The sequence below is a fragment of the Haemaphysalis longicornis genome, unplaced genomic scaffold, assembly GCF_048455015.1.
Source record: "Haemaphysalis longicornis isolate Haplotype H1 unplaced genomic scaffold, Haemaphysalis longicornis Haplotype H1 scaffold_10, whole genome shotgun sequence".
NCBI classification, from domain to species: domain Eukaryota; kingdom Metazoa; phylum Arthropoda; class Arachnida; order Ixodida; family Ixodidae; genus Haemaphysalis; species Haemaphysalis longicornis.
In genome coordinates this window covers 25,188,675-25,216,374 of record NW_027526204.1, presented here as the reverse complement: position 1 = coordinate 25,216,374, position 27,700 = coordinate 25,188,675, and the positions used below count along the sequence as shown (strand labels likewise).

The 27,700-nt window shown below is 45.6% G+C and overlaps 2 protein-coding genes across 3 annotated transcripts in view; one reads left to right on the top strand and one right to left on the bottom strand.

Annotated features, from left to right (window-relative positions):
* LOC144159764 (uncharacterized) overlaps positions 1-27,700 on the bottom strand; it is a 321,877-nt gene that overhangs the window by 15,409 nt on the left and 278,768 nt on the right. The window lies entirely within an intron of this gene.
* Positions 13,138-24,109, top strand: LOC144158309 (uncharacterized). 2 transcript variants are annotated; one of them, XM_077689130.1, is made up of 4 exons: positions 13,138-13,306; positions 13,372-13,434; positions 15,092-15,218; positions 15,677-15,758. In XM_077689130.1, the coding sequence occupies exons 1-4, from the start codon at positions 13,204-13,206 to the stop codon at positions 15,720-15,722; spliced, it is 339 nt and encodes a 112-aa protein (XP_077545256.1). In that variant the 5' UTR covers positions 13,138-13,203; the 3' UTR covers positions 15,723-15,758. The 2 variants fall into 2 exon arrangements, with proteins under 2 accessions (XP_077545256.1, XP_077545255.1); XM_077689129.1 differs by lacking the exon at positions 15,677-15,758 and adding an exon at positions 22,125-24,109 and having other exon boundaries at positions 13,141-13,306.

The window sequence follows — 27,700 nt, the reverse complement described above, 5'->3', positions numbered from 1 at the left end:
AGAAATTTGAGTTGAGGGTCCAAATTTAATTAAAACTTAGCATTCGCTGCGGCATCCTCGGCGCACCACGAACCTGTGTCGTCGTGGCCCCAGCGGTGGTGGTCGGGCTCCTGTGGCCAACGTCCATGCTCCGTTGAACTTCGCTTTGACAGCCCAAAAGGGCTTCGTTCGTGCCGAGACCTACCTGGGACCTCCAACGGCAGCAGCTACCAGGGGGTAGCCAGCGAGGAAACTTCAGGACGCGCGGAGCGTGTGCCGCCCAAGGAACGAACACCGGCATCAACAATACGATGACGGCTACCACCGAGTCGCGGCAAAACAAGGGTGCGACACGTTAGCGCTGACGACCGGTGTAGGCCAGTCCAATAGGCACGTATTCATAGGACGGAACTATGGCGTTGTGATAGTAGGGAGATCACCTAGAAGGTGATGGATTTAACGTATTTGAACTAATGGTGTAGGACTTCATTGTACAGACTTGAATTTTGATTTGAATTGTATATTGGGATTTTTAGTTAGGGATTTCAGTGTTTATTGGTTGACTGCCACTGATTTATTAAGTGGTTTGCTTGAGGGTTTTTCTGGTACAATAAATGTGTGTTTTGTCGAACCTGTCAATGGCTTTCCTGCATCCATCTCTCTAAGCTGGTCAAGACAACCCCACGATCCGTTCACGTGACAATAAAAACAATTATTACCCCCCGCTTTAAGAGTTATTTCTCAAAAAACTGCTTCAGCTTGGCCACTGATGCCCTGTTCCACAACCTTTGCTCACTTCTCATAAGTCTGCTGTTCATCACCACTGCTCAACTCTCTCGGCACACTTTTCACTTCAGACTTCACATCACCTTCCATTTTTTTCACACTTGTCTCTGGTTCACTCCTGTCCTCAAATCGTTACCATTTTGTTATCACAGACTTCACCATTTCTTCAACCAACACCTCACCTCTCACACTAATCTAGTTTCACAATCGATTTCGTGCATACACCGAAATCAAGCACTTTCACACATCTCAAACTTAAAACCACTCTTTATCCACATTTCGCAACTACCGCATGTATGGCTACACTTCATGTATTTACACCAACCTACTCATACAGTCTACTCAAACACATCAAATATCTAATATTCGACACCACTATGTCTCAATCCGTACTTCGTCACTCACTAATTCATCTCTTTATTATATAGATTTACTCCAACCTTGCCTTTTCACAATAGCACAATATTTATGCTATGCCACAATACACAACTTATCTGTAACCGTTATGGGTCCTACTTCTGTCCGAGTCAACTTCGTGTTCCATCATGTTTGTTGATTTTGGCCTTCATCTTAACCTTTTTCTCTTTCAACCACTCAGAACTTTTGGCTACACTGTTGGCTCGGCTTTGAGGCTCACCAATATTCATTCGTCTCCCCGACCTATGACACGAGCTGTCTCCAGTCCTTGCCTATTGCATGCTTTCTCTGGATTTTGCTCGACTCGCACGCTCATTGTTTTTGTCTTATTTTCATCACTGCGCTGGCGCTCTCCTATGTAGCTGGTTGGGGGGGCTTGGCTGGGGGCCTGATTAAGGAGCCATCCATTCGTCTTACAAGCCTTAGCTCGTCATCTGTGTGCCATCTTAGTAGCGTGCTTTAACTCTATGAACTTTCCAGCTACCCTATCTCTTTTGGCACACCCTCGCTTACGCGCTCCAACCTTCCTAGGCATCAGTCTCCTTTCCCTCATTCGCTTCGTAGGATTTTGCAAACATGACTGTTTTTTCACGCGCCATTGAGTTTCAGCTACCAGCCCGTCTCCTGGATCCCTTTCATTCTGTTCTCGTTTTCCATCGACGTCACCGAGCTCGGACATGGGGCGCTGCCCTGGCAGGTCTGAAATACTGGTACTTGGCTGCACCCTAGGGACCACATTTACAATCTCAGACTATGAGCTGCCCGCTTCACTGTCCAACCGCTTCGCAAAGGCCTTTTCGAGGATGAGGGTACTTTCACTAGCCATAGGCATTTCCAAAAAACTACAACCTTCTTGCCGGCCACCATTCGTACCACTACTTGGAGCGGCAAGAACCTGGGACTGAACTAGTGATTTTTGAGAAACCTTTAAATCAAATGAGCCAACTTCACCAGGGCATACAACCCGCCTTTGCCTGTCACATCCTCGGCATGTTCATCTCCTCTCGGAAGGCATGCAATGGCCCAGAACTTGAGATATTTACCACCTCACACTTCGAATGCAACTCCCGCATCGGCAGTCTTTTGCGAGAACCTTTGTTCTTTTATTTTCTCATCGATCTCCTCGCTGTGCGCCAAGCCCGTTCTTTGAACAGCACGTGCTTATTCACCGGGTTTATTCTCAAAGCACTCATCTCTGTGCGTCTGTTCTGGCACTGTGCCACACTCGGTACATTCACGGCCTCGCACTCCGCACACGCCTTTCACCTCAGCGGGCTGTCCAAAGCAACAGTTTTCTTTGTGTTCCTTTTTAATCATAGCCTCCTCGTGATCTGCCACCTGCGTTCTTTCAATATCACGTGACTCATCACAGTTGGCGGTCCGCGTGCCTTCCGTCTCACGTGCGGCGCATTCACCCTTCTTTTTGAGTTCCTTTTCATTGAGGCATAGATTTAGTTCTGCATGCATTCCTTACAACATAGCCCGTTATAATGCAATTTCTCTCTTTTTCTCCTCAGCCCTTCTTTTATCCTCCTCAATGCTTTTCTCCGCCTCACAATTTCTTTCTTCTGACAAAAACGTCCACCTCTGACCTTTCCAAAACTTGTTGCTGAGTTAGTTGGTACATATTTTAAGGAAGAAGAAAATGTGGCGCAAACTAGACATAGACGAAAGAAACGACGTAAGACATATACAGGCGCCAACTTCCAACTATTTATTTGAAGCAAACCACGCGAAATTTATACAAGTCTTATCTAAGCAAAAACAACAACAAAACAAAAAACCAAAAAATCAACCTAGGTATAATCATGTTAACCAGTGTAAAAGGTGGTGACAAACGAGGTATATGTCTTACCTCGTTTCTTTCGTCTACGTCTAGTTTGCGCCACGTTTTCTTCTTCCTTAAAACTCTGACCTTTAGTTTTCTGTGCCAGAGTCTTTGTCTTACAATTCAAAAAATGGCTTCTTGTTCAAACCTCATGTTCAAATCAACGTCAACACCATTCCCACATCCATTCTCGCAGGTGGAAAGACACGTGACTGGGCCCGAAGGAAATATCCTGGGTCAGGTTAACTCAATGCTAAAATCCCTAACTAAAAATACCAAAACACAATTCAAATAAAAGTTCAAAAGTCTGTACAATAAACTCCTATACCATTACTTCAAATACACTCAATCCATTACCCTCTAGGTGATCTCTCTACCACCACAACTCCCTATAGTTCATTCCACAAGCTAGGTGCAACACTGTGGAGGCTACCTTGTTGTAAATAGTGCACCCACTGAGGGCGCCTAACTCACCGCGAAGGAAGCGACAAAATGCGCTGTGGGCTTGCGGTGCCACTTGCCGAGGGGGGAGAAGGGAATGTTTTTTCAGGAACCCCTTCACGGTGAGTTAGGCGCCCTCAGTGGGTGCACTATTGACAACAATGTAGCCTTCACAGTGCTGCACCTGGCTTGTGGTATGAACTATAGTTGTGTCCTATGAATGCGTCCCTATTGGACTAGTCTACCCTGGCCGTCGGTGCTGATGTGTCGCACCCTTGCGTGGCCACGATTCGGTGGTAGGCGTCATCGTCTTGTTGATGCCAAAAATCGAAGCGCTTGGTCGTTCCTTGGACAGCGTGGGCTCCGCGCATCATGAAGTTTCCTCGATGGCTACCCCCTGGTAGCCGCTGCCGCTAGAGGTCCCAAGTAGGTCTAGGCACGAATGAAGCCCTTTCGGGCTGTCGCAGCGAAGGTTGACGCAGCGCGGACGTTAGCCGCAGGTGCTCGACCGCCGCCCCTGGGGCCACGAAGACACAGGTTCGTGGTGCGCCTAGGATGCCACAGCCAATGATAAGTCGGCCCGCCCCTGCCCAGGCTTGCTAGGCATAGTCGGTGGCCAGGTTGTATCCCCCTGGCTTGTTCCTTGAAGCTCACGTGCTCCTTCCGCCTCCTGGTTTTTTGCCTCCCCCTGCTCCTTGTGCATCTGGCTTTTAGCCCCTCTGGGCTTGAGTGCGGCACACTCTCATTGGCTCCTTGCCTTTCCGTGTCCATGTATGGTCACCACTGTTCTCCTCCGCAGCATTCTGATTGGCTGACCAGCCCGCTGCCATATTTGACCACGATGCCTTGGGGTTTCGGTGTGGCATTCGTTGATTGGTGCGCTCCTGGCGCACACTTCAAATGGCCGTTTCTTTTCTTTTTCAGGGGATTTTGATGTTTCCCCTTTCCGGGGATACCCTTCACACATGACAAAATGAATGGAATGGCACTGTTGTCTTGCTTGGTCACTGCTCCTGCGATAACCTTTAAATTGATCCGAACTACATCCCTCCGCTCTACTACAGACACGAGTGAAGCAAACTGCGGCCAAATAGTGGCAGTCAGGGCGGCGACAGATACACGTTCAGTTGATGAAGCCAGCCGAGCTGATAGAAGCAGTGCACACCGGACGACAGGAACAAAGATTCGGAACTGACTGCATGGCAGGAGACGCGACAAGATCCACAAGCGAGGGAAGACAGACCTGTTCAGGCGCGGATGTGGCCGCCCAGGGAGATGTTTCCACAGACGCTCACGGAATGCCCGGCCGTGTTGACAACCACACCTTGCGGGTTGGGGCCGCAACAGGTGACGAAGACCTACGAGCGAAATGCACAAGCATGAGCAACTTTTCTGAGCTCTACCTTCCCGCACAGACGATGCTCACACACACACAATCGCCAGCTTTAAAAAACTGGCCACTACTACGGGATGCACAGCAGAACTATGCAATACAGCAGCACAAATATTTCACCTCAACAAAACACGATGGCTGTGTCTAACGCACGCCCTTGTCTAGTAAACCCTCCCATGGTTGAGTCGATGGTTGATTTCACGCATGTTGGAATGTCGATTGAGACCAGCGACGCTCTAGGCATATGTTTGTGTGGCTTCTGTGTGCAGTTTTGAACGTGGTGTAAGAAAAAAGTTAACTCGTCCAGCCACTCTGTAAGGAGAGAGTTTCTTACTGAGTACTCACTAAGAAACAGCATGGTTGAAATTAGAGCCCCAAAGTGGAAAGGTACCGTAATTCAAAGTATTTGCAGGTGCACGTGCGTGCGCCTGCAAGTACTTTGAATTACGCCACAGACTGTACACGAATGACAGGAAGCATACAGACGCACGCACGTGCAACGGAAATTCGTGTGGGGCACAGGTGACCGCAAGTCTGACCCAGCAGGAGAGAGCACTGAGCTAATCTTTGTCAAGGCTTCGCTTTCTCTTTATCGCAGCACCCAGTATCTGTGTGTTTATCACAGCTGGTGCGTACAAAATGGAAACGAGCCCACTTGTCACAAGCCCGCTCGTCACCAGAGAACTTGTCCTAGGCCACCTTGTTACAACAGCCTTTTTGTACAATGCCATATCGAGATAGGAACTCTAGGTCAAGGTGCCTTTTCGTACCAGAGATTTTGTCTCATCCCGACCGTGTGAACAAAAGCCTCAAAGCGCTGACCGGAAATTGGCGTTGAAAGTGGTTCCGAGGCTGGTTTCAACAATGTTATACTCGTTACAGCTGTTTAGGAGGGCGTGGGGAGGTCTGTGTCACCTGCATGAGTGTATAATGCCTTGAAGCACTGCTTTTTTTTTCTTCGGGGAAGGGGGGAGGGTGGAGATCTCAGCGTGACCTGGACTGCTTTAACAAAGCTGAGAGAATATGAACGCTCGTTCAGTCTATATTTTCCGATTATTTATACGCCATTGTCGAGTACTATATATACAATTACAATTTTCTTGTCGCTTCTGCGAGCCCGCACGTATGCAGCCGGCCGCCTCCGCCGGAGGACCAGTCCCCCGATCACCATCTCCCGGCTTCGAACAAATTCCGCGCGGCGTCACTTGCGTCGCTGGAAAGAGCGAATTGTCCACAGGGAAATAAGGCTGAAGGAGTGCCACCCACAAGAGTTACTGAGCTACTTTTTTTCAACTTTTTTCCGAAGTTTTTTCCAATTAAGGAATAGAGTTCCCTATTGAAACCCAAAATTCAAAGTAATGCACAGAGACAAGCAGCTTAAGGGAATAGGAAAGGTACCTGTGGCATTAGTGACAATGGTCGCCTGGGTTTGTCGGCTGCAGGACAGATTCTGGCTGCAGGCTCCACCCGTAGCCATTGCAGGAACACAGCTGTTCGGCATCAACTATGCACAGCATGTGGGACACTAGCTCTTAGGATCTAAGAGCATCTTCTGTAAGCAAAAAACCAACAGGGAAAATTCACACACACAATGCCAAGAATACTACGAAGAACTTTGCTCAGAAGCATGCAATCTAGCCTACCATCCAAGTATACTGCAACGCAACCGTGATCAGAAGCATGCAATTTAGCCTACCAACAAAGGGTAAAAGCAACAGCTTTGCTTATAAGCATGAATTTAGCCTACCACCAAAAAGTAACAGCAACCACTTTGCTTAAAAGCATGCAATTTAGCCTACCAGACATACCACGGTTGCAATGCAAAAACAACTCTTGGCCGATGCACACACTGTTTAGTCCTTTCGTACTAGAGAAGATTGCGAAAGCTATTACGCAGCATAGTTCTGTGCATCTCAAACATGTTTTTCAGTTTCAAGTTTCTAGCAGGCAGATCGTAAAATCCTTGTAATCCAAGACAAGTTATGAAGGCCTTGGCCCGATTTTGCAGACCAGTTAAAGATGGCAGCTGTAAAGTAAAAAAAAAAATAGTTCCTTTCCACTCTCTGAAGAAGGATCACCTGTGAAGCTGGTCGAAGTCCACTTAGTGCACGAAATAAAACACGTTTGTTAGTAATTTGCCATGAAACATATTTCCTAGCTTCTTAGCTGAATGAAACTTGGAAAGACTTGAGCTTTATCCTGGTGGACAACCATAGGGCTGTCTGTTTCCTATGTCGTAGGCGTCTTACTGCCTGTGTGACACACCAACGCAATCCGCTCGACCACTGAAGACAACGGACACGTCGCATCGTGCCTTTGAAGTTCCCGTTTAAGCCTCTGGCCATCACCCCAAACATGTCATTAGTGAAGGCATGAAACCTGTAGTTGCATCATGCACACCCCCACTGACTCAACCCCCACCCATGCATGCGCGAACTGGGAACAGGTTATGTGCACGTGTTTAGATGGGAAAAACACCAGCAAAAGGTTAACCTCAAAGCCCTTCGAGCTGAAAAAGAAATACTGGCTCATGTCGGTGCTTAAGAGGGCAAGTTGCTCTTTATCCGGGAAGGAGAAGCAACTATTTCGCCAGGTGGAATATGCGGCAGAAGCGGCGTTTTGTTTTCGCAACCATTTCAGCTTCTGCTTGGGCCAACGCTCCTCCAATTCCTGCTCTTCTTCCTCATAGCAAACGACATGCATCCATCCCATAGCGACTTAACACCTTGAGGGACTCGAGCTTTATTTTAGCGGACGACCATGTGGCTGTCTATTCCCTTCCAGAGTTATAGACACCTTACTGCTTAACACATGAACCTAAACCCAAAGCGGTTGACCACAGCAGACAGCTGACAGGTTGAATTGAGCTGTGAAACGCAAGTATATCACCGGCAGAACTGCATGGCGTCGGTACCGGCATGAATCCTAGGTGTGCGTGAACACTGCCCTCATTGCACCCCCAACTCGTCCACACATAAACTGACAACCAGTGATGGTCACGTGCTTAGATATGAAATACACCAGAAAAAATCACTTGAAAAGCCTTTAAATCTGAAGAAAAATCTGGGGCTCATGTCAGCACTCCAAGCAGGCAAGTTGGTCTTTATCCTATCCGCAGTTTGGTCTTTTGATCACAGCGTCCGACTTTGACCATGTCCCATTCCGTTTCGCTGTTTAATTTTGAACTTCCGTGCACCCCTCTCCAAATCTAAACTTTTTCCAGCATTTTAGAAATGTGTCTGAGCTGGAGGACACGGGCTGATGCACCCATATTTGAGACAACTAATCGCGCGTTGTTGTGTCTTCACAAGGCATTACGCGATTTTTTTAGGTAATCTGTAAAGAATACATAAGCATTCAAAAGCACTGGCTGACGTTAACACTACCACATTTTTTATCTATCGGTGCTAGCCTTTATTCTATGCAGGAGGTAAAACGGGAACGGGAGGAGAGATGGTTCGTAGATTGGGCTGTTGGGTGGTTAATAACTTTGGCTCTTGATAAAATGACCACCACAAACGTGGGAGTTCCACTTCGGCTTTCACGCTCCCTTGCTGTCACAGTGTTGCTCACCGAAACCGGAGGCACAAAGGTCACGGTTACAGCAAGAAAGTAGACGCCTCGAGCTTCGCGATCGCTGCACCGCCTGCCGCCGCTTCTCCGCGGCGTCGACGGGATTTGCGCTGCGTGGCTGATAGGGGTTCGTGCAGTGTTTTGGTTCTGTTTCGCTTCTTTTCGCCTTTCCGCGCCCTAAAAAAAACTTGTTATGGTGACGTCTATAGGCAAAGAGTACATTTAGGTCACTTAAAAAGCAGCTGCGTCTTCGTAGAGTATACGTGATCGCCTGCAAGAGCTACCCGGGGACGCGCTTCTGCGCTCTTCGTCGCCGCTCTTCCGGGCGTCGGCTACGGCAGCAGCATATCACCCATGTCACCTCCAAAACATCAGGCACAAATGAATTCTACTGTCGCCTCGTTTGTACCTGATACTGGCACAATGAGAGGTTGGCTTCATTTTGCAGCGTGGACAGCGAACGCGGCTTCGTTTCGTATACAATACGTCGCAGAAAAAATGTGTTTCGGGGATGTGATTACTCAATCCCGGACAATAACTAATGCCAGTTATAAGAATATAAACCATGCGAAAATGTTAAGTAAACTCCAAGCCTGTGCGTCGTTAAATATGTGCCCACACACGCCATATAGCAAGAACCAAGGCAAGTTAATGAAACCACAAGAAAAAAATGCTGTGCAAGTGCGGAATTAAGAAACATAATAGCTCTAACAGAAATGAAAAAAAAAACAGTGCAGCTTCTGACATGATAAATACGTTCGTCGAAGCTTGAGCCAGGTAGGGTTCACTAGACTAACTACCGTAAAATCCAGAGAAAGCGCCCCCCCTGTGGTAACAGATAATTTGAGGAATTTTTGAGGGGGGGCCCTTGCTCGGTCGTCGACCGAAATTCAAAATGGCAGCGTATTATCCCGAGCTAGCGCCCCCCCCCCCCCCCTCCCCCAATACCTATTTCGCGAAAGTGTTTACGGTAGCAGAGCGGAACGCAATATGGACGCAAAACACTCGCTGAGAAAAGAAATAACTTTATTTCCACCTCTTGATGTATTGCGACGATGCTGCGAAGTTCCCGAGCTTCAGGTTGTCCTCGATTTTTCTGGCCTCTTCAGCCAACAGCCTGTTTCTGACGGCACGACCGGCGCTCCTCTCACTCTCGAAAAATTCAAAAAGAGCGTCGTCTAGTTCTTCACTGAATACAGGCGCACCGTTGCCTAGCTTGCGTTGTGCCTTTCCTTTTCCATAGCTGCGCTGTAGCAGGGTTTCAAAGTTCTTGTCCCATTCACGCACTCTCTTCCTTCCGATCCCGAAATGCCGCGCAGTCACGTGCACGTTTCTGCCAGTTTGTCGATGCCATTCTACAACCTCAACCTTTTTTTCACTGTGTACGAATGCATCCTTCTCGCTTACGTCCCGCACACGTGGGACGGTCCACGCGTTTTTCGATAATGGCAAATTGCGACTGACAGCAGCTATGCTGGCTCCGGCTGGCTCACGTTTCAGCCAACTTCGGCTTCGGCCGTGTGCTGGCTACGCATGGGGAAGGGATACTGCACGTGACATACGTAAGCCCAGTTTATTTTTCCAAAAAATTGCATCATTATATATTTTAACATGCAAATATTTAGCAAAAAAAGAAAAGAAATACTGAACAACTAGGTAAGAGGCAGGGTTACTCTGGGTAAGAGGTTTTGTGAAAATGGGTGAAGCGCCGGACAAGGTTAAAAAAGGCAGGAGGCGCTTGCTCGGGATTTGGCGCAAATTTCAAATCACTCGAGAATGGAGGGGGCGCTTGTCCGGGTAGGGGCGCTTGCTCGTATTCGCGAAATGCACTGCTTTTTCGCGAGACATCGGTGGGGGAAGGGGAGGGGGAACGCTGTGTACAAATGCGGAGCGGAATCAAGCAATGAACGGTTTAGTAATCCCACACACAAATCTTGCGTTCACTTTCCTTTTGTTTTTCTACTTCAACGAAGAGCTCATCGTACGGCGGACGCATTTTTGGAAGTATACAGGGTAGGCTGTTCAACAATTGAGCGATGAAAGGTGTCGTTGGAAGAGTATGGTATGTGATAAGGCCCTCTGATTTCAGTTTCTGCTTTATTCTGCAGGCTACCTGTGCCATATGACGATATTTCGAAGAAGCATTTAGTCGCGGATGCGGATTATATTCTAAGCCCGTCTCCGCGCTGCTCGCAGAGGATATATGTAGCAGATGAATGTTTGCGGGCGCTCACCTCACGACAAGACGACTCCGTCGTGTGCTGATCCCCGAGTATAATTATGCATTGTCCATCGTACTTTTGTTGAATATTCCCGAAATTAACACAGACTGGCTTTTAAATGGGGGTGATCAATATCTGGGGTATAGTATTGGCAAACGTAACTGGCGTGCTGTCAGGTATGAGTGCTCCGCTGATAATGTAAGCGCACAAAACCGATTTAAATCGTAGTGTATAGCCGTAGCATGAACATCTGAGGAACCGGTGGTTACGGAGGCACGGCTAGTAAATTCAGGTCAGTGTAACTACAATCGGCTCCATCATACGCTGGTTCCGCGACGCTGGCCTGTGGCACACACCTGGCGCTTATACAGACCGAATATACCACACTAAGATCACGTCAGAAACATTTACACTCTCGTAAACACACCCCGTTTCCGAACAGAGTGACTGCTCCACATAAACATGGATTTCAAATGCCCGCAAACGGTAAATCTCAGTCGTGAACGTGCCTCAAAAGCAGCGGCAGCACTGGGGAGTGGGGCGCGGACTCCCGCGGCTGCTTTCGAAACGGGCCGCTAGGGGGATTTCAGTGGCGCCCCTACAGGCCGCGCTCGAGGCGTATAAACTATCGCAACATTTCTACGGCTACACGGTAATCCATCTCGTACGCAAGTGCCTTTCTCTTGACTGAAGTTTTAAGACATCTGTCAGGTGTGCTGCATGGGTCAAATTTGAAAACAGAAAACGGGAAACGTTTGCGCACGCACGACGCAGTTTGCTCGGTATGCAGATCTTGATCGAAAAATCAGCAAGAAAATAAAGAAAAAAAAGCAGAAGTGACGTATGCTGGCCAGCCTAAAGCACGCCACTCTTTTTTTAGTTGACACAATACGATAGCAAAATCATCAAACAATGAAGAAAAAAATATCGGCATGATAGCGAGCTCGATCTCTAAAGCACGGCGCGGTCTGCTCGGTTGGCCAAATGGGATGAAAAAATGAGCATACGGCAAATACACGACGTAGCTACCTTTCCCATAAAAACCCTGGTACATTAATAGCATTATCAACGGTTTTAACACAAAAAAAAGAACTGTAGCCCCTCGGAGACTGCCCCAACGCACGCCTACCCGCCGCTACCCGAGGCAAAAAAGCGCTCGGGCGGCGCACGCGAGCGTCTCACTCGGCGGCGGCCGCTTTTTCCACTACCCAAGTATTCTAGTTCACTCTAACCAGGACACACATAGATTATTGATTTGATTGTACGGTTCAATGCACAGATGCAATGCAGGCAATGAGGCGCGTCGTAGTGGAGAGCTCCAGATTAATTTTGACCACCTTGGGATCTTTAATATGCACCAAAATCTCGTACACACTGGCGTTTTTCCTTTTCGCCTCCATCAGAAAAGCGGCCGCCATGACCAGTAATTGAACCGGCGTCCTCGTGCTCAGCAGCACAACGCCTTAGCCACTGAGCAACTGCGGCCTGTCACACATAGATTACACTGACATCGTCTGGAACTGTGCAGTGAGGGACTCATCTTGCGGCGAGCAACCGGGCTTCCACTTAACTGAGTGGGAGGTGCACTTACACTAAGAGCTCATAAATTCAAACCATAAGGAAAAGCTGTCTCAGTTTAATTAATAAAAGTTTGAACTAACAAAAGCAAAAAGAGCAACACTGCACTGCGATTGAGAACCGAGTATTGAATCAAGACTTATGTTGTCTTCACGTCCCCTTTAGATCAAAACGAACTGTATGCATTTGCATGCTGGCTATACCTTGTCACCCACCTCACAAAAATCATCTGTCATGATTCCTTTATATGTCAAGTATTCCTTGGATTTACAAAATGTGAAGTATTCCTTTACAAAATGTGAAGTATTCCTTGGATATACCTGGCTTTTACAAAACGTGTTGTCAATATAAAGTTCTTGATACCTTACAGGGGATAAGTCCTCAAGTGGCAGTAGGTATTGCACATCTTAAACTAAAGGCAACTGCCTAGTCGGGTTGGATCTCACTTCTGATTGCAAGCTAGAAATCCAGGTAGGCAGGACTTGGAAGCCGGCCTTAGGGGCACAATAACAGAGTTCACAGACTTGTCTTCTAGGAATAATACTGTGTGTTAAAATTGTCTCTGCTACTCACCTGTACAGCTTTCATGAAAAAAATTTATGCGTTTTTGTCCTAACAACAGAGCTTGGAGGATTTGTGCCTGCAAGACGGAACTGCAACACATGTACGGTGCACGCATAGCAATGGCATGGGATAGTTCCTGCATTACCATCTCGCAGGGATTTAGAAATGGATGCATGGTTCATGAGTTGTTTTTTGCAACAAGGAATTCACTCTCTTTAACCATTTATCTGTTTCAAAAAGATATTTCAGAGGAGTTAAATTGGCTGGATGCAATTTTCTACTGAAAAGTATTACTAGCAATTGTCTCATTGCCAGCACACTTGGTGTTTAGTATGATTGTGTAACATTGCAATGGTGCCTTTCTTTTGCTTCCAGAATACACTACTACACCAACAGAAAGCACGCCACGTGCATCATAATCAATGCTTGAGGGCAGCGTCATGGCGCTCTCAAGGGATGCAGATCACAACCGGGATGTATCCTGCAACCGAGAAACACAAGTGACGGTCACCACTAGTACCATTGGTACTTTCCCTACTCTGTGTTACTGCTTGTGGGAAAGCATTATTGAATGTGAATTTCCTTTCCAGGTATGCAGTGTGGTGTGACGTTCCTTATAAACACCAGCTCTCAAACAGAAGAGGAATTCTCAGGTTAGGATTTGGGATTTCATAGAAATGTTCCAGTTTAGGGCAGTCTACGTGCAAAACAATATATTTATTGGCACCTACATTCTCAATAATGTTTTGAGCAACTTTTTTTTCGTGTGCTCATGGGGCTATTTAGACGCTACGAAAATATGTTCATGGTTAGAGTTTAAGGGTAGATTGAAGTGAGTTGCAAACATTGTTTAACTACCTTACCGTTCTGTAGTCCCAACACATGGACCACACTTTGACTAAAGTGAAAAGAACAGCCAACCAAATGGGACAGAGAGACCTACACTGCTTGCTCAGGCAAACACGTGTCTATTTTTCTTTCTGTCTTTCCATGTGAAGTTCTTGCTCTTTTGTTTGAAGAGGTTTCTGGTTTTACAGCATTTTAGGACAACAAAACTGGGTTAAAAGTGCCGCTTGGTCTGTATCGTTCTCCTTATATTTGCTTATGTCGGCTTTGACGACACGCTGTTAAGTCTGCAGGTGATTTCTAGCACTTTTAACCTGTACAAACTGCTTGAATAAATGAATGGTACTGATAGCCATGAAATCAGGTCAGCTCAACGTTTTAAAGATTGAGTACTAAGAAACCTGGCTGTAGGCATCCGTGACAGTTCCTTATTACCTCAGTAGCCTTGGTGTGCTGAGCTCGGTGAATGTAATACCACATGCCAATGTAGGGCTTCAAACATAATGCCTACTGAACTTCATCTGGCGCTCAGATTGGCATTATCATGCGAGAAGTTTGGGCTTCCAATCCACCTGAAAAGAAACTCCAGGAAAACTGAACTGCAACATATACTTCCTTTCACTCTATCTCTTTGAGAAAAATTGCATGTTCTCTTAAAATGTTTTTGCTGGCGAGGTTATTGAGTTGAATCAATAACTTTCACAAGATAATGTATAAGTAAGGCAACTTGGTTTTGCTTTTTTTGTATTTACTTTTCTAGACTCAGGTCCACTTTGTGCTTTTGCACAAGCTGCAGCTAAATGTAAACTGCTTAGAAATTTGAAATGTTCGAAGAAATTTAATAGTACCCGCAAGCACTTTGCAAGCACTCTACCGACTGGCTTATGTCGGAAGAACAACAGTTCACCCCAACCGGGCGCATCAAGCGTGCGTGGCTCGGCCAGCTGGCGGACTGGATCGCCGCAGCGTGAAACAAAATTTGCTTGCACCATTGATGGAAACTTGTGTATATGGATTTGGAAAAACATTGAAGAAATGGCATTATTTAAAGCTACCATGCTACAATTTAAAGCAGCTACCATGCGATTGCAGTAAAATAGACTGGTGTTAAAAGAAGTTTGGTTAAGTCAACTATGTACCTAATGCAAAAAAGTGTAATTGAGCATTTTTAAAGGTAGCAGCTCAACACATCTCACCACCTTCATTTTCTTCACTAATGTTCACTAGCGCGTTCTCAAACTTTCAAGCATTTAGTGGTATCATTTATGCCTTTGCTTATTTAAAACTGTCTGGGCATTTATCGCTGCACCAATAAACTTTACGTAGAAGCTTAAAACGTGTCCAAACCATCAGCAAGTGCCCCTCGAAACGGACAAACACATGTCGTACATGCGGGAATTGGGCCTGTCTAAAATTGCTAGAACACTTGTTGCTCCAGCTGCTATGACTTTTGATTTTTTTCAGTTCTGGCAGAGAACAATGGCCAGGCATGTGCCTTGAAAAAATTCCCTGCTTCTCGAGACAATGCCGAGATGGTGGCGAAAGCTGGACTTCGCATCTGCTCCTGCCGCCAACATTCAGGCAACACAGGGTAGGTTAATTGCCAATGCTTGCAAGGTTGTTGCTTGTAACACATGGACGCTATTCAGTGCCCGGCCTATTTTGATGAGTGGAAGGGATCTGCTGCAAAAAATCTAGTTAAGTGGGCTTATGTACAAATAAAAATGAAAATTGCCAGCAACCTGTGGAACACCAGAGGAAACATTCAAACCTACCGTATTTACTGGAATCCAGGCCACCCTTGATTGCAGGCCAATCCCCCCAAATTTGCAAGGCCCTCCCAAAATGAAACTTACCTCGAATGGAGGCCAAACGCGCACACTCCGTAGGCCCGCACGTTACTTTAATCGTTATCGTCGTAGTCATCTTTGTCCGTCCTTTTTGTTGTTGAGTTCGTCCCAGAGGGCATCATCCTCGCTTCTGTCCATTGCGTTTGAAATACACTTCTTTAAAGCTCTAATGATTGCTTCATCCGGAATTTCGTTCCAGGCTGCGGAAATCCACTCCGCCAGCTGGCCGAGCAACGCACGCTTGATGCGCCCGGTTGGGGTGAACTGATGTTCTTCCGACGTAAGCCAGTCGGTATAGTGCTTGCAAAGCCCATCTTTAAAGGGCTTATTAATAGCGACGTCAAGGGGCTGGAGTTGGTTAGTCATGCCACCAGGGATTATGGCGATGTCTGTCCCAGCGCAAGAAAGCGTGGTCTTCACACTGTCAGTCAGATGGCTGCGGTAGAAATCCAGGACTAGTGAAAGCTTGCACAGCGCGGCCCCTGGACAGCGTTCCCAAACCGTTTTCACCCAGTCCTCCATCAAGCCGTTGGACATCCAACCTTTGTCGTGAACGTGCACAACAACGTTTCTGGGAAACTTTTTACCCGCAGCGTAGAGTCTTGCGCCTAAATATTATCTATGGGGGCAATTTTTTTCAATTGGCGGGGCAGCACAACATTACTGTCGTTCGCTGCTTTCCGTCACCCGTCGTCCTAAGTTTGACTTTTTTCGCATTCTTTCTGTTCGCATTCTTTCTGTCCACCATTAGCATGTCTAAGAACACTGGAATCTGGTCGGCGTTTGCAATTTGCTGCATAGGTCGGCGTACTCACTCGTGAGTACACTCATTTGTACTCATTTGTACTCAAACTCACGAGTGAGTACGATGATGAGTGATCACACACCCAGAAAAAAATAGTGAGTACGATGACGAGTGAGTATAGGGGTAAGTCCACTACTCGTGAGTACAGTACTCATGAGTACACTACTCATGAGTATGAGTACTCATGAGTACAGTATTCATGAGTATGAGTACTCATGAGTTTGAGTACTAATGAGTATGAGTACTCATGAGTACACAGCACTCATGAGTACACAGTATTCATGAGTACACATCACTCTTGAGTACAATACTCATGAATACTGTTTTTGCGAGTGCTTGCACTCTTGAGTATATGCACTCCTGAGTAAAGTAGTGCAAACAGTAGTGCAAACAAGAAAACGGACGACAAAAGCTGCCACCCGAAGACATGCAGAAAAACGCAGTTTACGGCCTCGGCTGCACCGACAACCCCCGAGCTCCCCTGAGCCCGACCCGGCCTGAGAACAAGAGGAGACACCAGACGCAACGCGAGTGCTTACGTTCCGTTTTGCTTTGTCACATGTACTTGCCTTCGCGCAGTAAGTCGCCCAACGACAGTGCACCGCGTCAGACGTTTTCTTCCTCTGTCCTGATTTATATGTAACCTGTGTTTTTCTAATCAATTAAACAATTTATTTTTTCTACTTATTCTTTCATTCGAGCTACGACCTAGCTAACAGTGCAGATAAGTTGATTATTAGTGAGTAATACAAATTGAGTACTCATGAGTACAGATTGAGTACTCATGAGTGCAGAATGAGTAGTACTCATGAGTGCAGAATGAGTAGTACTCATGAGTGAAAAATGAGTAGTACTCATGAGTACAGATTGAGTACTCATGAGTACAGAGTGAGTACTCGTGAGTATAGATTCAGTACTCATGAGTACAGATTGAGTATGAATACTCGTGAGGACAAATGAGTTTGAGTACAAGTGAGTACGATTACAAATGAGTATTTGATGAGTGAGTACGAGTGATTTTGTGAACAGACGAACTTTTTGAGTCTGAGTTTGATTGAGTACTGCGTGAATGAAAAAAAATGTGATTGAGTTTGAGTGAGTTCTTTCTGTTTTGCCGACCTATGATTTGCTGCAGTTGGTAGTCCTTTTCCCGCCATCTGTCCATCACGTAGCGCTGAAACTTGACAAGTTTCTCCTCGAAGTCAGTGGGAAGCTCCTGGTATACGGAGGTTCGTCATCTCAGGCTGAACCCAAATCGTTTCATCAAGCGCATTGCGCAGCCCCTGCTTGCTTTAAAAGTGGCTCCTGCGACACCCTTCACTCTGGCAGCTTCCCTGGCTTTCGCCTGGATAATCTCTGTGGTCACGGGCCTTCGCGCTTCCCTTTGTTCCCTGAAAACTCAGCAACGCTACGCGGCTTGCTGCACAGCTGAAAAGTTTGACCTGTTGTTTGCGCAATCGTTGCACATTCTTTTTGTTCACACCGAACTCGCTCTGCGCTTGCAGGTTTGAAGTCTTCTCCACGTGCAAACCAACCTTTCGCTTAAAGGCTGCACTGTAGTAGTACCACTTGGTTGGTGCCATCGCTTTTCAAAAACGGGTAGGCAGCACACGCGTTTCGCGAACACGCGGTGAAGGTGCAACACTTTCAAAACTCTGCCACCATGGCTACTCCAAACGATCACTTTGAGAAAACTGCGAACTCCGCGCCCGTGCCACCGCGCCAAGCGAGAGGAAGAGAGGAGAGGGTGTCAAAGCGCAGGCCATCAACAGCGCTGTAATCACGGGACACAATCCACCCTTACCGGCGCAAAAGCTTGCCGGTGCAAAAGCTTGCCGGTTTGACGATCCTCGCTGCATGATCGTGGGACTGAGAGATTTCGGAATAATGGACGGTGGGAAGCCGACGACGCGGTTTACCAGTGTAGCTGTTGGGACCACTTCGCCGCTGAGCCTGAGCGACCACTTCACCATGCAGCTACCGTAGAATGTTGCGAAAATGAGCCTCGGGCACGCATGCAGAACTGCCTGCACACGGCAGCCTGATATTGGTGCATGGCGAGCCATCATGGCGCTCGCCCGGCCGGCCCTTCAGTGCTCAAGCCATGGTACCTGTATCTAAGCCGACCCCCCCACTTTCGCACATTGTGTTCTTGAAAAAAAACATCTGCCTGGATAGCTTAAAAAAAAACTTCTGCCTGGATAGTATAGGAGCTTCAAATATGGTACACTACAGGGACGTGAGCATTGGTCGGCAAAACAAAGACCTCACTCAAACTCAGTCATAGGTTTTTTCATTCACGCTGTACTCAATCAAACTCGGACTCAAAAAAGTCGTCTATTCTCAAAATCACTCGTACTCACTCATCAAATACTCATTTGTAATCGTACTCACTTGTACTCAAACTCATTTGTCCTTACAAGTATTCGTACTCATGAGTACTCACGAGTAATCACACTCAATCTGTACTCATGACTACTTCATCTGTACCTATGAGTACTCAATCTGTACTCATCATTACTCGATCTGTACTCATGAGTACTCCATTTGTACTACTCATGATTACTCAACTTATCTGTACGGTTAACTAGGTCGTGGCTCGAATGAAAGACTACGTAGAAAAAAAAATGTTTAATTGGTTATAAAAGCTAAGTTTACATACAGACCAGGACAGAGGAGCACAGGAAGAGAACGCCTGACGCGGTTCACCGTCATAGGGTGACTCGCTACGCGAAGGCACGTACACATGAGAAAGCAAAATAGAACATAAGCACTCGCATTGTGTCTGGTGTCTCCTCTTGTCTTGTTCTCAGGAATAAAACAACTAAGCCTGGGCCACATCAGCCTCATGGGGAGCTCGGGGCTTCTAGGTGCGGCCGTGGCGGTTAATTGCAGTTTTCTGCGTGTCTTCGGGTTGCAGCTGTTGTTGTTCGTTTTTGTTTCCGGGCGCGCTGATATTCTCCCAATCGTGCTCCGAATCTCCGAAGAAATGAAGGCATCAATTACAGCATTAGCCTATCAGGCAAAAAGGACACATTCAAGGCCCCCAAAAGCGACTGTTGTTGATGAACCAAAAGAGTGGCATGATCAGTGGAAGAGGGCGCCTGATTTAAATTGTGGCTTCTCAATATTTGCAACTTTGCGCCCTCGATGCTGCGTTTACGCTGGTGGAAACAGTACACTCTCCCTATATGTCTGCATGTGTCACCGGTATTTTAAATAATGCTCCACTCTAGTAACCTCAACGAGACAACTGAAGAACTTTTGGCTACAACATCATGCCACCTTGTTAATGAAGACTGCATTTTCGGCAATTGCCCAGCCTGCTTAGGTATGGCTTGCACAGAGACACTACTATAGCAAAGTCTGTCTGACGTCTTCGGGAATAAGGATGACACACGTCCACCAATGGATCAGTGGAAAACATTGTAATGCTGAGACCATTGTTTTGATGCCTGAAGAATTTTCGGCAAAGTTCATGGACATGTTGAACCATCTTATTGTCCACCATTCCATCAGTGAGCAGCAAGCCAGCTACTTCCGATACCTTATAGCCAACTGAAGTCTGCACGAGACCATCATAGTGATGAAGTATGCAGAATATATAGCTCTATGGTTCAGTACGCGCCACAGTCACCACTGCGTCAACTCACAGGTTCAACTACACCCAGTAGCTACATTATTTGGCAAGCAGGAAACCGCACCTGCAGAGGTTTCTGTACACTCGTGCAGTTATTTCTGACTGTTTGGAGCATGGCACAGTTGCAGTACACACAGTTCCGAGCACAGTGCTTGCGAAACAAACAAGATCTGCGTCAGCTACAAAATTTATTATTTCTCTGACAGAAGAGAACTTCGTGAATCTCTGCTACCCCGAAGTGGAGTGTAAACTGTCAGCAGAATGGAATTTCTTTGCCACACCACACGGCAAAAGTGCTTGTGATGACATCAGAGGCCCGCTCAAAGGTCTTGCACTGAGAGCAGGTATCCAGAGATCGGGACCTTTTCAGGATCAGAATAATGCAAAGGACCTGTATGCCGGGGTAAAGACAATGTCAAACAAATAACTAATCTGGCTCCCATGTTTTAAAACAAGAAACAAGAGCGCAGCTTGGTTCACGATTAGCCGTGGCAATTCCAGTCAAAGAAACGCAACACTTCAGACTAGCTATGCGTTCAACACTTCACATTGCCATTATATCCTACTCAAGCTCCAAAAAAATTCATGTAAACAACCAAAAATGAACAACTAGGCTGGTTTCTTTAATGCTAACTATTCAACTGGGGAAGACTTGAACCACTGTGGATAAAAAACGCAAGGCAAAAGAGACAAGTGGCTAAAAATTTCATGTTTGCTGTAAGAGGTATCCTGCCGTGATGTCTGTGGTCCAGGTTGAGTGTGGTGCAGTGGGAAAAACGACTTTGTAATTCTTCTTCCTTCACATCAGACAATCAGATCAGGCTCGCTTCACTTCCCGTAATTGACTGTGCATAGACCCATTAATTGAAAAGTGGCAAATTAGCCGAAATATGCTGTTTATGGTGTATTTTTGTGGTGTGAAGTGGCAAACAATGTTCATTTAGCAGAGAGCCAGGTGTGCGCATGCCTGCCGCATAAAAGTTCGTAGGCATGTAGGCATTCCGAACTGAAGACACACTTCAGTAGTGGACATAAGAGCGGCTAATTGCAAACTTAAAAAAAAATTCTTGCCTCCAACGAAATTTACTCGACTGCGATTTTCTGAGCGCAACGCTAAATGTTGGGTGCATATAACGAGCTGTCCCAAGTAATTTTACCTGTTACGATTTGGTGCTTCATGTAGGTCTGAAGGTTGGAGAAAAACTCATTTTTTAACATTTTTGTAAGCAACTAGCCTAAAAAGTAGTCTGTAATCAACCTTCATTATTTTCAGTAGACATTCAAGGAATTTATCAATGGCACGGTGAAAATATTAGGGCTGAAGCTTTATGGTGCCTTTGCAAAAAATTCTGAAAACGCACCGTTTCTTGCATTTTTAACAAATACAACACTAAAAACTCTTGGCTTCTCTCAAGGTGCGGCATCAAACAGCAAGGCAAGATGAAGGTTCTACAATATTTGACATTCTACATGGTTTATTTATTTAAATTTATTATGTTCAACCACATTTTTCTTGTTTGCAGAAACTTCAAGGAGTGCTCACATGACTGCAAAATGTTTTTGACGAAAATGCTCGGTGTGTGGGCCTCCAATACGTAATTGCCAACTAGCATAAATTTTTTCGACAAAATTGGCAATGGCTGATTTTGGCGCTGGGATGTTTCATGTGGAATGACCGTGCTATGTTTTCTGTATAAGTTAGCCACACTGTTTTGGAGGTTTTCATCATGATTAAACTTAAAATCACCTATATCAAGCCCTTATTGTTTATGTGTTTGTGTACATAGAATGAGTAAAGTATAAATATTTCTTTAATAACATTCATGATTCCCACTACCGGAGAAGAATTAGTATGGCCTAATGAAAATTTTCTTTTATGGCGAGAAAATTTGAAGTACTGGACTTGTAATGTGATCTGTGGATATATAACCCGCTGCCACATTTTCTGTTAAACAATGCTTGACAGAAGTTGTTCAGAACTCTGTTTAAAAAGAATTTGCAGAAACCTTGAATTTACTGTTGTGTGTACATTGTAAAAAGTTTGTATAAATGCATTTTTTTGGGTTGACTTATTTCGTGGTGGGTCTCAAAGATTGCGTTTGATTGATTCTTGGAATATCTTTATTCCATATTTCCTGTTTTTGTATCTTATTCTGCCAACATAGAAGTTTTCTAAGTGACCGTGAAAAAATTTCATTTCAGGGGGAAGCTTCATTCCTGCCAGTCCTGTCAGCAATGCAACTATCCCCGTCGTGAGGTGAAATTGTGTGCCAGAAAAATGTGCTCCACCTACACTGTTTGCAAACAAAGGTTTCTAGAAAAATGCAACATGGGCAGCCACCAGAGAGTGCACACTGTGGAGAAGTCATATGAGTGCACCACCTGTCAGAAGAGCTTTACTCAAAGACGCCACCTGGTTGATCATGAAAGATTGCACTCAGGCGTGAGGCCGTATGTGTGCAGCACTTGTCAGAAGACCTTTACTCAAAGACGCCACCTGGTTAATCATGAGAAATTGCACTCTGGCAAGAGGCTGTATCTGTGCACCACCTGTCAGAAGAGCTTTACTCAAAGAAGCCACCTGGTTCTTCATCAGAGATTGCACTCTGGCGAGAGGCCGTATGTGTGCAACATTTGTCAGAAGACCTTTACTCAAAGACGCCACCTGGTTGTTCATGAAAGATTGCACTCTGGCGAGAGGCCATAAGCCTGCAGCACCTGTCCGAAGAGCTTTACTCGAAGAGCTAGCCTGGTTGTTCATGAACAATTGCACTCTGGCGAGAGGCCATATGTGTGCCCCACCTGTCAGAAGAGCTTTACTCAGAGAGGTAGCCTGGTTCTTCATGAAAGATTGCACTCTGGTGTGAGGCCGTATGTGTGCAGCACTTGTGAGAAGACCTTTACTCAAAGACGCCACCTGGTTGTTCATGAAAGATTGCACTCTGGCGAGAGGCCATATGCGTGCAGCACCTGTCAGAAGAGCTTTACTCGAAGAGCTAGCCTGGTTGTTCATGAACAATTGCACTCTGGCGAGAGGCCGTATGTGTGCACCACCTGTCAGAAGAGCTTTACTCGAAGAAGCAACCTGGTTGATCATGAGAAATTGCACTCTGGCGAGAGGCCGTATGTGTGCACCACCTGTCGGAAGAGCTTTACTCAAAGACGCCACCTGGTTGATCATGAGAAATTGCACTCTGGCGAGAGGCCGCATGTGTGCACCACTTGTCAGAAGAGGTTTACTCATAAAAGATTCTTGGTTGTTCATGAGCAATCCCACTCTGGCGAGAGGCTGTATGTGTGCGGCACCTGTTAGAAGAGCTTCACTAGCAGAAGCCCCCTGGTTGATCATGAGAAAGTGCACTCTCGCGAGAGACCGCATGTGTGCAGCACCTTTCAGAAGAGGTTTACTCACAAAACTAGCCTGGTTGTTCATGAAAGATCAAACTCTGGTGAGAAGCCGTATGTGTGCAACACCTGTCAGAAGAGCTTCACTAGCAGAAGCTACCTGGTTGATCATGAGAAATTGCTCTCTGGCGAGAGGCCGCATGTGTGCAGCGCCTGTCAGAAGAGCTTTGCTCAAAGAAGGTGCCTGGTTGTTCATGAGAAATTGCACTTTGGCGGTAGGCCGTATGTGTACAGCACCTCTTAGAGGAGCTTTACTCAAAGCAGGCACCTGGTTGTTCATGAGGGGTTGCCCTCTTGTGAGAAGCTATGTTGGTAGCACCTGTAAGAAGAGCTGTAGACACAGTTCCAGCTTGCTGGATCATAAAAGATTTCACTCTGGCGAGCGAGAGGCTGTATGTGGTAGCACCTGTCAGAAGTGCTTTGCTCGAAGACCCAACCTGATTAAACATGAAAAATTTCACTCCGTTGAGGGGCCTTTTGTGTGCAGCAGCTGTAAGAAGAGCTTTACGAAAAAAAACCCCACCTGGTCACGCATGAAACAGTGCATTCTCATCAAGGGCTCTGTGTGTGTCATCTCTCAGAAAAGCTTTACTCACAAAGTTCACCTGGTATCATGAAAGACTGCACTGTCTTGAAAAACAGTCTGTAGAACCTGTCAAAAGAGCTTTACTCATAGTCCAGCTTGGTCACACATGAAGGAGTGCACTCTCAGAAAAGGCCATAATTCTACATCTCCTGTCAGATTTACGTATAGAAAGGGGAGTTGATTGCTCATGAAGAATTACACTTCAGTGGGAACCCGTACATGTATATCGATTGAAGGAATCAGCTTGCTAAGACACTTCTTTGTACTGCACTAACACCAGGCATTATGTCGATAGTAACCGTCGGACAAGTTTCACTCGTGGGAGTCACTTGGGTAATTGCGTTAACAATTTTATCCTTTGCAGGGTGTGTTCACATTGGGAGATCTTTTTCTCAAAGCTTTTTGTTAGTCTTAAATGATTGCACTTAGGGGACAACTACCATTTGGCAACAACTGTTCTGCACAAGCAATTGCACTCTTGTGAAAAGCTGTTTGCTATCTATGTCAAAAAGGATGTTTGATATATCATGCAAGATTCCATCATAGAGAAAAATCTAATGCCTGTAGCATTTGTCAAAAACTAATTGTTTTAAGGATATTTAATGAAGGATGACATATTGTAAATACGCTATAATCTTTGGGTGTCAGAAACGTTTTGCCCAGAAACAGTCAAAAGGGGTTCTGAAACACCAGCCACCGATACCTGAATGTACATATGTTAAATAAAGCAATGTCCTGGTAACCACCTCCTTTTTTAACTTTGTTGAACTGATTGGATTACTGGTCTTATTTTCAATCAAAACAGCAACTTAATACAAAGGTTCATTTCCTCCTCGGTTCATTTGTGTTCTTGAAAACCTGAATGTTCCCCTCAGTATTGCTCCTGACGCTCAGCTGCTCCGTGATGTCTCCCACCAATTTCAGCTATGCTTCACTAATCTGTCCGCTACTGTTTTGTATGCATTGCTTTTGGGATGAATCGTCTGACTTGCAGCATTTGTACAGCTAACAGAATCTGCATTTTGCTCACGCCTAGAGAAGAACACGAGAAAGGGGTGGGATTTTTATTCTTACACACTCCGATGAAAGTTGCATAAATGGGACTACCCTCAATCATCAGCCACCGGGCCAAAGTGACGACAAGAATTGGTGCATATGAGAGCCTCAAATCATCGTCGTAAGCCTGCCTAGGCCCACTGCAGGGCCTTCATCTCTTCGATAACCTCCAATTATCCCCTTGCTGTTCTAACTGCGACCAATTTATCCCCGCAAACTTCTTGATCTCATCTGCCCATCTAAATTTCTGCCACCCCCTGCCGCGCTTGCCTTCTGTAGGATCCATTGCTACTTTTAATGACCAATGGTTATCTTGCCTTCGCATTACATGCCCTGCCCATGTCCATTTCTTCCTAATTTCTACTAATATGTCCTTAACACGCGTTTGTTCTCTGACCCACTCCGCTCTCTTCTCTACCAAGTTACACCGATCATCTTACATTGCATTGTCGCTGAGTCATCCTCACTTTAAGTTGAACCCTTTTAGTAAGACTGCAAGATTCTGACCTAGAGCCTCAAATATGTGAAAGCAAAACAGGCGGTCCTCAATCATCAGCCACCAGGCGAAAGTGGAAAGGACAAATTAATATGTGTAGGAGCTTCAAACTTGGGAGAATTGATAAAGGTTTGGATCTGAATTTGTCAGAGCGAGCATGTGCGTGTGTTCCCAAAGTGGTGTCTGTTTATTGTTTGTTGGGATGCTTGTATGTGTTTATGTCGAGCTTGTTAGTGTTATCCTTGTAGCTATGCTGTGCACTGGTTTGCACTGTCATTATTCCACTCTGTGTTCCATACATTTCTAGGAAATATATGCGTTTATAACCCCAACAAAAGTGACTGGTTTAACACTTAACTTAGTCATCACCAGTGAAAGCAGACTATGCACACATGTTGTGTGTCGTGAAAATTTGCCATTGCTTGAGAATGGTCCGTCTGCCGTACGGCTGTATGTACTGACGATTCATCCTTTAAGCAAAGTGACCTGGGGCTCAATTTCACGATTGAAACAACAAAACGGAATGGCATCTTGTATCTGGATTTCTATGTTTGGTTTGATAAGGAGCATGTCTGCTGGATGTATGCACCATGATCGGTCAAGCCTTTGATGAACTACTCATCGGGCTGTTCCAAGCTTGTTAAAAACGCTATTGCCTTGTCATGTTTTCGCTGAGCAGTTTTGAAATCGTGCCAACACTTGATGACAGACTGTTTCAATGAGCAAGTTAAAATGTTAATCGAGGCAGGATTTCCACAGGGCCTCTTGTCATGGCCATGTGAAAAACTTCTCAAAATCCTAAAAACAAAGTCTGGCTGCTGGGATTTGCAGAGGACACCCAAAAGCCCAAAGTTGCCATCATCCCACAGATTCATACAATCACGCACGTCCTAAAAAATGTGGGCCATCGCTATGGAGTGCTAGTGGCTATCACGACTCGCAACAAGTTGCGTTATGACAGGCTTGACAGAAAGACTGAGTGGGGAAGTGATACGAAAGGGGACAGTTGTGGTGTTAAACACAAGAACCGGTATGTTGCCTGCGCAACAGGAGTTGTGTACAGCATTTCTTTACCCTGTTGCCGAACTTATGTTGGACAAACTGGCCGCTGTATCAACGTGCGTTTGAAAGAACATGAATTGTCATTGAAGGGCCCTCTATCATCTCATCTTCGCATTGTCCTAATGCAGCATATGCAAACCTAATTTTCCTGCCACTAACATTGTATTTAGGCACCGTGATCAAACAACCCACGAAATCATGGAGGCATTCCACATAGAAGAACAAGGTGATAAGTGTGTGAGCCAAACAAGCGTGTGTCTCTATCCTAACGAGATTGCATATCTGCATGTGCCTTGATGGTAGCTTGTGTATATCTAGTTGTGTCAGCACCGTGACATTTGTAAACTTGTTTCGGTCATGCATAGTGTCTTTTTATTACCTTTTATTGTGTGTTGAGTGTTTATATTCACTCTTACTGATATTAAAATTTACTTAGACCAGCGGCTGTCCTTGTGTTGCACTTCCTTCCTCTTTGTTTGAGTTCAAGCTGGTTGTATCTAAGAAGATTCATCCTTCACCTGACGCCAGTGTTACCAACTGTACAATTTTTGCCATCTTGTAGGGTGTTCTATCGATTTTTCTCTTATCATTGGGCCGTAGTGCCGTTCAGCCAGCTTTCCGCCAGCGTAGGGTGATTTTGAGTTTTACCAAATGAACCTGCTGAAGTACAACATTATTCTTTGATAGAATGGGTTTCAACATCCGCATGCATAGAGCGTATAGGTCAGACTCATCAGAAAACGACAGTGCAAGTGGAATGTATGCAGAGAGGAAAGACATCATAAAGATGAAATGTTCACTATCTGCAACAGAGCTGTCCTCCATTATCAACATGGAGGAAAGAGTGAATGTTGGCAGTAAGTGTATAATATGAAACTATATAACTGCCACTTGCTTGGTGCTTTCGATGACTTCACACAATTAGTATCTGCTTGCCGTTTACATGGGATAGAAATAATTTGAATCAGGAGCTCATCAACAACGAATAAAAAATTCAGTGTCCTACTTTCTGAAAAAGGATGTCCAGTGAAGCTGGGTGGAGTCGACGATACAAACCACATTTATTTGTAACTTGCGATTGAGCATACTTAGCCATTTATCTGAATGAAAGTTGGAAGGTCTATAATTTTACTAAGCAGACAAACATGCGGATGTCCGTTTCCCAATACTGAG